We start from the raw sequence: 12,169 nt of genomic DNA, 5'->3' as shown, positions 1-12,169 counted from the left end.
ATATACTCATGTAAGAATGTTATTCATTAAGTAAAAAACATGACTATACATTTAAGTATCAAGGAGTTTTTAAATAAAGGCCATCTGTGTATCCGTGTGTAGATATGTGTAGCTTTAAGGACTGGTGAGTCAGGTTTCGTTTATTCGGCACCTAATTTAAGAAACAGAAAGTGACAAATACCCAAGAAACTCCTACTTGTCATCTCCAGTCTTGCTCCCTGGATCCCCCCACCTGGGGTAACCCCTCTCCTGAATCTTGTTTGTTTTGGTTTGGTTTTTTTTTTATCATTTCCTTGCTTAATAACTGTTAGTGTGATTTTGAGCTTTATGTAAATGAAATCATTCTGTGTCTTGTTCTTCTGTGATTTCTTTCCTCTCAATCTTATGATCCTGAGGTTCATGTACAGACATGGAGTCTGAGTTCCTTCATTTCCACTGCTGTTCCATCTTCCATTGTTTGAAGGCAACTCACTTGATTTGTTCATTATCCTAATGAAAGTGTATTTTAAATTTGTGTCAAAATACAAAATGTTCATTCATCCCATTGAAATCATTAAAATAATAATCAAATAGTTCCATTCCATTATAAGTTTTTTGTTGATTTTTGTTATAAGTATATTTGCCAAACGGTTCAACCAAATCCTAAATTACTACTCAATATGCATAGAGAACCGAAATTTAAATCTGCATTTCTGTCATCTTTGTGGTCCCATTACACTAGTGTACCCTTGACAATTTATAACAAGTCTACATTGTTCTAGAAAGAAAGCCACAGTTTAATAACCATTTTGGCTTTGACTTTCCTGTACAATATCTTTTCCCATTAAACTGACATACTGGCAAGACTGTGTTACAGATAGTGGCCTCCTAGCCACACACTTACTGTTTCTTTTAATAGGTCTGGAATCATTCGTAGGATATGCAAACCCAGGGCTACACTTGGTCACTGATGTAAACAGCCTTGCTCGGTGATTCAAGAGTGGGTAGAGTTAATGAATACATAAACTATAGCTAAACGTCCCTGAAAGTTCATTTCTCACCACAGTCAGGAAATCATTTGGCCAGTGCCTGCCTGGTGGGCTGGCATCCGCCTGGACACCTGGCTGCTCAGAAACTCTCCGGCAGAGAACTAGCTAAGGCTGAAAGAACAAAGAGGCAGGGCAAGAAATATTTTTTATTTCTTTTTTAATGCTATTGCACTTACTTAAATATAACTTCAAATTTATATTAAAAAGGAAATTGAATTATTGAATTTACAAATTACCTTTGTGTTGAAACTTTACTAAAAAGAAACAGAATCTATATGGACATAATTTCTGGGTAGGAGATCGATCCCCCCCACCCCGTGCCCTCGCAGTCATAGCTCAGATGACACTTCACTAACGATCTCTGTCCTCTACTAGACACGTTTGTTTAGCTAGTGTCATTTCCTTAGCTCTGTGGCAGTGCCTTCCACGTGGTAGGCGCTGAAAATTATCCATGAAATGAAAGAATTTGGGGACCCTTAACAGAGCTTGTTTGAACTGGTATGTTTAGGTGATGTGCTAGGATTGCAAGGGTGGGATTTGAACTTGACGTCATTGTAACTTTAGGAACGGCCCAGTATTTGCATGTCTTCTTCCTGGAGCGGCTGCTGCTAGTTTTTAGTTGACTGAGTCTCCTGTGGAGAAATGAGGGCGGGACCCACAGCACTACGCCTGGCACGTGCACCACGTTCAGCACATTCTATGATGATGATCAGGAAAAGACAGGCTAGAAAAGTGCCGGATATTGTGAGATCCTGTTGAGTTAACAATTTTCTGTTGAGTTAACCAGCCCTAGTGTGGAGTTGACCCTTGAACAACTCGCATTTGAACTGCATGGATCCACATATAGTGGATGTTTTTCAGTAAATACTACAGGGTGTGTCACTGGTTAAATCTGCGGATGCAGAGGAACCGCAGATACGAGGGGCCGACAATAAATTATAGGCGGATTAACTGCGGTGTTTTGCAAGGATCAGCTGTATACTGAAAATGCCTTGTTGGTGTTCATGATGTTGATGGTGATAAGTTTAAAGCCAAGGTGTCTTTAAAAGTACTGTGGCTTCCCTATCCTTAAGTTTAAAATGATTACACGTCCCAGAAGGCCCTGTATGATTAGGTCCCTTCCTGCCGTCCCAGGTTCTTACTGGAGTTACTCTCTGGTCCGCTCTGCTGCTGTCACACTGGCTCCAGCTCCTCCTCACGCCAGGGCCTCTTGCATGTGCTGTGTGAGGTTCTGTCTGGAACCCTTCCAAGCCATTATGGTAAATAGCGCAAATCCAGATTGCAGCATACAGGTGACATCTTCAGCGAAGATGTCCTAAAGCCCTCCCCGTAGACTTTTCCTTCGCTGTGACCAGATCATTGTGGAACTCGGTGCTTAGCCTGCGTTTCTTCTCTTGTTGTGTGTGCTTCCTTAGACAGGTGTCTGGCTTGTTCATCTCTGAAGTCACACAGCGTCACGGAGCCAGGGAATGTGACCACTAGTAGGCGCTCAATATATATATTTGCTGAAATAAAGAATGTTGAGTGAATCGTCCCAAGTTCAGTTACAATTTTTTCTTTTCTTTTTCTCTCTTTAGCTGGGAAGTTATCAATTCCAAACCAGATGAGAGACCTGGGCTCAGCCACTGTATTGCAGAATCATGGATGAATTTCAGCCTATTTCTTCAAGAAATGTCTCTTTTTAAACAGCAGAGCCCCGGCAAGGCAAGTTTTCCAGGAAAGGAGAATGATGTGTGTGCTTTAAAATGTGCAATGGGAAACCAGCGTATTAACCGATTGTATCAGCTTGTATGGATTCTCCAGTTCTCTGTATAAGATACTGGGAACCCGTGCCACAAAAACTGATAGGTCCAGAAATATTAGTGTGTTAGCACTAGGAAATCCTCAACCTTATGTTTTGCAATTGGCTTGGTTTCCTATTTTATATATATTTATGGAGCTTATTAACTAAAATGAATGGCGATTGGTCTTCTCAGCCAGACCAAGGAGAAAAAAATGTGTTATTGGAAATTTCAGTTTTAAAGGAAGGGGAGGGGTAAATTAGGAGTTTGGGGTTTGCAGATACACACTACTATACATAAAACAGATGAACAACAAGGGCCTACTGTACGGCACAGGGAACTATATTCAATACCTTGTAATAGCCTATAGTGAAAAAGAATATATATATGTATAACCAAATCACTGTGCTGTATACCAGAAACTAACACATTGTAAATCAACTATGCTTCAATTAAAAACACTTATTTAACCTCGATAGGCTGGTTTTGAAGTCAAAGGGAGATAAAATGAACACACAGCCCTTGGAGGATGCTTTTGGAGGTATCTGAGTCTCACTTTCAATCCAAAAAGTGGAGATTCTTATATGATTTACTTAAGAAAGAAAATCTTTGGCAGAAACATCTATAGTGATTATATAAGTGAAATGAGTATTTTTCCAATTAATATGAAAACCCACTAGGAGGAAAGTCAAGGGTGGTTTGAAAGGGACTGTGCGGAGAAGTGCACCCATTTGTAGTATTTTTATGTGCAGAGGCGGCTCCAGCTGACCTTGATAGCACAGGTGAGGTCCAGGGACATCAGGACACTCCCTCCCTTCCAGTGTTGTAGTCATGTTTCTTGAATGTCCACCTGTAGTTGGAAGGAAGAACCTAGGAACTTTCGCGTTACCCTCTCTTTGTACCACGTTACTGGGAAATCTCTTAACTTCAATGGTATTGAGTAACAGAACTATACGTGGACACATTTTTGAGCACATTAACATTGCAGCATTGTATATGGACAAATTTTTTAAATCTGAAGGCAGTTTTTAGAATAGATATCCACATGGGGGTAGGGGGAGGTGAGTTGTACTTTTGATGCTTATTTTACTGAAATGATTAAATGCATTTTTAGAAGATTCTGTACTTAAAACTTCTGCATTGGAGGGCATTAACACACCCCAAGTCAATTAGCCTAAGATGGTGATGCTACAAATTTAGCGAATAATATGAAATCCCTTTTGTGAAACTGGATTCTGGATATAGTAATGCTTTTCTTTATTCTTTTAACTTTTATGGTCTTTCCTCTTCCATTTTGCTATTAGAATTCCATATTCTTCAGTGCCCCTGATGTTTGAGAAATAGCTCTTAATTTTGTTCCAACAAGTTCATCTATTTTCCTTTTTGCTAGTGAATTTATTAACCCTGTGCCAAAGAATGAAAAATTAAAATTAATCTGAATTTTAGACTCCCCCCCGAGGGTTCTTGTAATCAATCATTGATCAGAGATTTAGGTCTCCTTTCCTCGTGTGTGGTTTTGAAATTCCCTTTTTTCCTTAGGTTTTTATTTTGGGGGAAGGTAATTAAGTTTACTTATTTTTGGAGGAGGTACTGGGGACTGAACCCAGGACTTCCTATGTGCTAAGCATGTGCTCTACCACTTGAGTTATGCCCTCCCCACTGGTTTTGAAATTCACTTAATGAATTTTCTTTATCAGTTAAATTTAGTGCCATAATTTAAAGATAAAGCAAAGAAGTAAGATAGTTTATTTTTAAGAACAGAGTGTGGGAAAAGAAGTGGAGATTTTATGGGAGGATTTTTTCTGCCTTGATATTTAAATTTCTTAAAACAACCAAGATTCTTTTGGCCGTAACTGACAGAGAGAAAGAACATAATCAAATTTCACTGTAGGATTGATTTCGTTTGCCATTGGCTTCTAGGCGACCTAGAAGTGGGGTCAACTTGAGGGAATGGATGTGGTTAGAAGGAGGGTAGTCATGGCCAGTAGATTTATCCCAGCCGCTTGTCAGCTGTGCAAACTACCATTGTGTTTATGTAAATACCTCTAATTTCTATAACATGTTTTGCTGTGTTTATGAACTTCCATGGACTTACAGAAGTAGTTTGAACTTGCAGCTTTCGTTATTGGCCTGCACTGTTTTCAGTGAGTGATCCTGAGAAAAAGAAGTTTCTGGGCACATACTACTCTTCCAGCCTCTTGCACTGTCCGTGATACAGCTGCAGGCGTGATTAATGGGAGACGTTATTCTCCGTGCCAGAGATCAGCTTCAGGAACCTAGAAATGGTTATTACTGAATGTGAAAGTGGCTAAGATCAAACAGCAGTCATTAATCAGATTTAAGTGCAAAAGAACACTGTTTGAAAAACATTTGCCATAACATGATAGATCAAATATAGATGAGAAATTGTGTGTGTATCCTGTGCTCTGAAACGTCTTGGTGTTACGCATAACGGTCACATGTTACTTCTGTTATTTCTAGTTTTGTCTCCTGGTCTGCAGTGTGTGCACATTTTTTACGATCTTGGGAAGCTACATTCCTGGGGTTATACTCAGCTATCTACTGTGTAAGTATAGTAGAACATGTGACTAATGTATGTGACACATACGGTATCATTTTATGGTCGACAAGATCTTCCATAGTTTTGAAGAGGAGGGATGCGTTCTTGATTATAAAACAAGTTGATTATTCTTTAATTTCCTGCTGTACAAAGTTTCTCTTTTTCTAGAGACATGTTTCTGTTTCAAAATTATAAGAATAGCTGTCAAAAAGCAAGGTTATAAGTGATTAATTTTAAATTATGTCAATAAAACTGTAAGTAAGCTATATTCTCCACCCCCGACAAGCACACTAGTACTTTTCCCCTTGTACATGATCTGCAGCTGAAAAAATAATTAAAACCCCAATGAGACATCATTGTACCCCCACCAAAATGGCTGAAATGAAAATGCTGACTGTATTAAGTATTAGCAATGATATGGAGCAACTGCAATGCTCCTGCATTGTGGGTGGGTAGGTAGAATGGAACCACCATTTTGGGTAACAGTTTGGTAGATTCTTAAAAACTACTATGTGACCCAGCCATTCCACAGCAGGTATTCCACCCAAGAGAAAAGAAAGCATCTACCTACACAGAGACTTGTCCACAAATGTTCATAAGCAGCTTTATTTGTAATAGCCAAAACCAGAAGACAATTCATATGTCCATCAATGGATATACGGGTAAACAAACTGTGGTATATCCTTACAATGGATTACTACTCAGCACTGAAAAATTGATACATGCAACAATCTGGATAAATCTCTAATTAAGTTGAGTGGGAGAAGCCAAGTTGAGTGGGGTGGGTGTGTGTGTGTGTGTGTGTGTGTGTGTGTGTGTGTGTGTGCAGGAGAAAATGTTTCCATTGCAAAGGGAAGAATAGAAACTATGAATTTATTTCACAGAGGCATTTCCCTAAGAAAAAACACCTATTGGTCAGTAAGGGAACCAAAATATTTTTGAGAAATACTAAGATGTAGCCTTTTGAAAAAAAGGTCAGTCTCCCTAAATTCTCTTCTTCCTTGTATTTCAGTACTGTGTGCATTTTTGTGCCCACTGTTAAAGTGTAATGATATTGGACAAAAAATATACAGCAAAATCAAGTCATTTCTGCTGAAACTAGATTTTGGAATCAGAGAATATATTAACCAGAAGAAACGCGAGAGAGCCGGTAGGTAACATTTGAATTCTGGATTCCACGCGTGAGATGAGACATCAGTTGGCTATTTATTATGAAATCACCTTTAATACATTTCAGGGTGTTTCAGTCTTTTACTACATATTACAGGAGCAAATCCCTAGCCTTTTCCTATTTAAGCTTTAATTTTTTTCTCAAACATACAGAAAATCGACTTTTTGATCAGCTTTGCCAGGGGAGGGAGAAAGGGCTTCAACAGTTCTGTTTGCTACTTACTATTCACGTCCTCTAAATTGTTTTCCTTTGGGTGGACTCATGGAAATAACACATGATACAGGTAGTGCTGAGTGTGGGAGCCATTTAAGAGGAAGGCAAAGAAAACAGAGGGAAAAGTAATGTGGTCCTTTTTCACTTTTTCACTTGGCTTATGACCTTATAGATTCGCAAACTATAGTGAGCATCCGAATCATCTCCAGAGCGTATGAAAGCAGATTGCTGGGCACCACCTCGGAATTTCTGATTCATCTGGCCTGGGGGGGGGGGCAGGGAATTTGCACTTCTAAAAGGTTCCCAGTGATGCTGATGCTGCTGGTTCCAGGACTACACTTGGTGAACTACTGACATGGACCGTTTCGCTTGGAAACCAAACATTTGCACTTATGGGCAGCTTGTCAGGTGCAAACAGTTATACAGAGGCACTGGAGAATCTGAGGAATATGGGGTAAGGGTATATAAGGGGTAAAATACACTGTGTCTAGGAATCTGAAAGCTTCCATTTTTTCTCAACAGAAGCAGATAAAGAAAAAAGTCACAAAGATGATAGTGAATTAGACTTTTCCGCTCTTTGTCCTAAGGTATTTTTTGTTTCGTTTTCCACTTGTTCCTGTGTGGTTTGACTGTAAGTTTATGTATTGCAAAACTGGAATGATTTTAATAGACTCCTCCTATTTGTCTAAGATGATTGAACAATATCGAAAGGAAAATACCCATCTGGTGTTTATTATTCTGACATTTTTGGTGTTAGTTGGATCTTTTCAAAAGATTTCCGGCAGAAGTTTAAAACTGTGTCACTGGTATTTGTATTAACACAGATTAGCCTCACGACTGCCGCCAAAGAGTTGTCTGTGTCTGACACAGACGTGTCCGAGGTCACCTGGACGGACAATGGGACCTTCAACCTTTCAGAAGGCTACACTCCTCAGACCGACACTTCTGACGGTATGCCCATGCTCCTAGGTGCTCTGATTCTTGTTATTATGAGTGCGTGCAAAAGTATTTTAACTTTGTCAATTGCTGAATGGACAGTGTGGGATATTTACACAATGGAATATCACTTGGCTATAAAAATGAAGAACTGACACTTTGACAACACGGATGAACCTTGAACACGTTATGCTAGTGCAAGAAGCCAGACACCCAAGTCCACACATTATGTAATTCCATTTATATGGAACGTCCAGAACAGGCAAATCCATATGATGGGAAGAAGATTAGTGACTGCCAGGGGCTGAGGAAAGAGAGGGTGGTGGGTGACTGGTAATGAATATGTTCCTCTTTGGATGATGAAAATGTTCTAGAATTACATAGTGCTGCGGTTGTAACAGCTTTGTGAATATATTAAAAACCACTTCATTGTACACTTTAAAAGGGTAAATTTTACAGTATATGAATTATATCTCAAAAGCCATCTTCTTTTTAAGAGTATGAGAGAAAAACTCTAAGCCAGTCAATGTCCAAACCTGCCTTTATTTTGGAAACAAATAATTGATGGTGAAAAAAATTAACTTCTGGAATGTCGGGTGGCATTACTGATAGCAGTAATGGGAGCGGCGAGGACAGAAGCTAATCCCGCGTGTTCAGGGCTGGTCCTCGGTCAGAGGGACGGTGCAGGGAGGGCAAGTTTCCTGAATCCAAAGCTGACTCCAGGCTTTCTCATGTTTTTCTTCCAAGTTAGTTTTTTTTTTTTAATTTTCTTTTTAAAAATTAGGTTAAATACAATTTAAAGTGAAATTTGAGACAATTCTTATGCAGTAACTTAACTTTTGCTAGTCTCATTGGATTATTTCAAGTCATTTTAATGTACTGAAAAATATACTGAAAATATAAACAGATTATAATGGAGGATTATGAATAAATTGCTTTGTATATATTTTTACAAGCAAGAACACACTTTCTTTTCCTTGAGGAAGGGGGAGGGCCGTGTAGTCTTGAAAAAATACAGATTCAGAGATTGGGAGACCCAAGTGTAGCCTTGCTTTTGCCATTAACTTACTGTATGACCTTGAACAAATGACATAATTTCTGTGGACCTCAATTTCCTCATCTTTAAAGTGCATTAGAACAAGAGGATCACTGAAGTCTTCTCAAGCTCTTTAAGTTGAAAATGTCTACGAGACCAGGATAAATAACAAACCCTCTGTTCTTAAGCCCCCCATCTCAGATTTACACAAAAGGAGCAATGATAATCGCATCCATGTAGAAGGCTTTCATTACTTAAACTGAAGAATTCGGGGAGGGTACAGCTCAGTGGTAGAGCGTGTGCTTAGCATGCACAAGGTCCTGGGTTCAATCCCCAGTACCTCCATTAAAATAAGCAAATAAACAAACCTAATTACCTCCTGCCCTACCCCCCCCCCAAAAAAAAACAAAGTTAACCTGAAGAATTCAAATCTCTGTTATAAAGAGTTAACTGTTATACTGATTTTCTGTGAAAAGTGAAAAGCAATAAAATCACCATCTACCTACTAACCTGACAGTGCTTTCAGATATCCCAAATCTTCAAGTGTTTCTATATATGTTCAAGACCTGAGTTTGGTTAAAGTGGTATGGTTAGGTACAGCTGTATTCATGGAAATCCAGATGTTTCCATAAGCTCTTAGGTTGAATATGGAACAGAAGGAGCAATAGCTTCTTTTAATTCACTGCTTTAAACAAACACAGTTACAGTTACTCAGATTTCCATGAATGAAAATGCGAAGGCTGGGTGATACATCTGCTGGACCAAAACCTATGAAAACGTCCGACTAAAAATTTTTAAATTTTAGATGATACACATTCACATTGGCTTAAGAACAAATTCCCTCCCCAAGAGCAAGATGAAATTTCGGTGAATATTTAAAACTCTAGTCAGAGCCTCAGCTGATGTTAAGATAGGTTAATTGTAAGTCATCAGCATTTGTGTTTAAGAGGAAAACTAAGAACACGGGGGAATGTCGTGTTTGTGTACGTGTGGAGAGACAGTATCCCAGTTGGGGGAGAGGTCCGATGTGTGGTTAAGATGACTGAAGCTGAGCCAGGAGGCTAGCTGAACACCAGGGTTGCCCAGAGGATTCGGACCCAAGTCAGGGATCTTGCAGACAGCGCTCTTATTTCCAGTGTATTTCGGTGCTTAAGTATAAACTTCTGTTCTCGACCTTCACAGATCTCGACCGACCTAGTGAGGAAGTTTTCTCTCGAGACCTTTCAGATTTTCCCTCTCTAGAAAATGGCACGGGAACAAATGATGAAGATGAATTAAGCCTTGGCTTGCCCACTGAGCTCAGGAGAAAAAAGGAACAGCTGGACAGTGGTCCCAGGCCGAGCAAAGAGAGGCAGTCAGCGGCTGGTCTCACCCTTCCCCTGGGCAGTGACCAGACCTTTCACTTGATGAGCAACCTGGCTGGGGATGTCATCACTGCCGCAGTGACCGCTGCTATCAAAGACCAGTTAGGGGGCGTGCAGCACGCACTGTCGCAGGCTGCACCCAGCCTGGGGGAGGACACAGACACGGAAGAAGGTGATGACTTTGAACTACTTGACCAGTCAGAGCTCGATCAGATTGAGAGTGAACTGGGACTTTCACAAGACGAGGAGGAAGAAGCCCAGCAAAACAGGAAGTCTTCGGGCTTCCTTTCAAATCTGCTCGGAGGCCATTAGTCTGGGAATCAGCTTGCACAACAGAGCACAGATAAACTACCAAAACATTTCAAACAAGCAAAAAAAGAAAAAAAAAAAAAAGGAAAAAAAATCTTTTTGAACTGTGAGCTTTACTGATTACTTTAGAATTTTTGGATCTTTTTTTTCCCTTCTGCAGTGAATTAACTGGATATATATCAGCTGACCACTGATAGAGTGATATTTCTGATAGTTATTTTTATGTAATGAGCATGGAAATGAACTTTATATATGTATATGTGTATATATATATATATATATATATATATATATATATATATACACTCACCGTGTTGTCAGAGTTGAATATTAGAGGTTGTTTTTAAAGCAAAAAGAAAACACTCAATTATTGAGATCCTCCCAAAAGTATTCCTTATTTTTTCTTCACAGTTAATTTTTCAAGCATGCAAAAACAGCTTATTGTAACTCACTGAAATGTTAACAATTAATTGTGAATACATGCTATATCAACTCCATTGTTCCTAATACCTGAAACCATAAAAAGACAAAAATGACCAAGGTCTCTTTAGTTGAAAGACTTGGGAGAGACTACCAAAATTAATTTCCTAGGAAAAAGTAAAAGAATATATTTAACCACTTTGAATAGGCTGGTACATTTCCATGTGATTTCTGCAGTTACAGACCTTAGGTTTCCCTGTAAATGACACGCCCCACGGACTGCCAGCTCTAGCCTAGCAGTGGGTGCTATTAACCCACAGCAAGTAATCATGTATCATGTAGACGGTGGGTGGTTTTGATGTAAACAGAGATTGGGCTGTGCTTTGTTGTTCAGTTGTCATATATTTGTAACAGGGATGTTGTGAGAGCAGATCTATTCTGTCTGCTCAGAACTAGGTTAAATCCTCATGTGTCATATATTATGTCATGGAAAAAGTCTCTTAAAACTGTGCAAATAGCTCCTGATGTGTTCTAAGAGCGATGTGATATGGGCAATAGAGAAACAGTAACTGTTTTTGAAGTCTGCGTAGACTCTCCTACTGGAGGGAGACCTGCTTGGCTTTCAAGTGTATTCATTTGCCATTGAAGTCTAAATCTGTAGTCTGTTTCGTTTTAGGAAGCCAGGATATATTTTTCCTTTATTTTAAACTTCTGAGATGACTTTTAAATAACCAAATTTGACAGGTTGTTAACAAAGGACTCAAGAGCAGACATCAAGCTAGTTTTGTTTTTGTGATAGAAACATTGAATCGTGTTGAGGGACCATGTCAGCAACTACCAGCCATCTCTTCAATCTTCAGGTACAGCTGGCACTTGGACAGATGCGTACAGACATCTGAGGCCCTCAGAAAGGAAGGATCGTCCCAGAATATAGGAAATCTGTGGTCCCCTCCCTTCATTTTATCCCTTTCTTGCTATTGCTAAAGACTAATGATAGGTCCTCTGACATTTTAATGTAGCACCTCTTATTTATTTTTTTCTTTCTGAGGTATTAAAATATCTAGACGGAATTTTGCCAAATGTTAAAGGGGAGAAGTAACTGAAGACTCTGAACACCTGCTTTTCGTGATTGATTCTGTTTCTGTGTCATTAGTGCCTCATGACTGTGTGTGATGTCCTTTAAAGTGAGCTTGTGCCTTCATTATCTTGCCTGTTATGGTACAAATGAAAATCTGGTGTTAGATCTATGAACTGTGTGGGTTTTGGAGGGACATATCTGAATTCTATTCAGTAAGAGTTTCTGGACATGAAGAAAAATACAGTCACATATTTATAAAGTAGTTTGTCACCA

The 12,169-nt window shown here is 39.3% G+C and overlaps 1 protein-coding gene across 2 annotated transcripts in view; it reads left to right on the top strand.

Annotated features, from left to right (window-relative positions):
- The window catches only part of RETREG1 (reticulophagy regulator 1), a 121,843-nt gene extending 109,674 nt beyond the window's left edge, over positions 1-12,169 (top strand). For both annotated transcript variants that reach the window (XM_032470321.1, XM_006192231.3), the window contains 6 exons: positions 2,606-2,732; positions 5,291-5,375; positions 6,382-6,519; positions 7,276-7,340; positions 7,578-7,704; positions 9,908-12,169. In XM_032470321.1, the coding sequence (XP_032326212.1) occupies positions 2,606-2,732; positions 5,291-5,375; positions 6,382-6,519; positions 7,276-7,340; positions 7,578-7,704; positions 9,908-10,401 (1,036 nt within the window). In that variant the 3' untranslated portion in view covers positions 10,402-12,169. The remainder of the gene's footprint in view (positions 1-2,605; positions 2,733-5,290; positions 5,376-6,381; positions 6,520-7,275; positions 7,341-7,577; positions 7,705-9,907) is intronic.

Source organism: Camelus ferus, chromosome 3 (genome assembly GCF_009834535.1).
Source record: "Camelus ferus isolate YT-003-E chromosome 3, BCGSAC_Cfer_1.0, whole genome shotgun sequence".
In the NCBI taxonomy this organism is placed as follows: domain Eukaryota; kingdom Metazoa; phylum Chordata; class Mammalia; order Artiodactyla; family Camelidae; genus Camelus; species Camelus ferus.
Note: the sequence above shows the minus strand (reverse complement) of the source record. Positions and strands in the feature narration are given on the sequence as shown.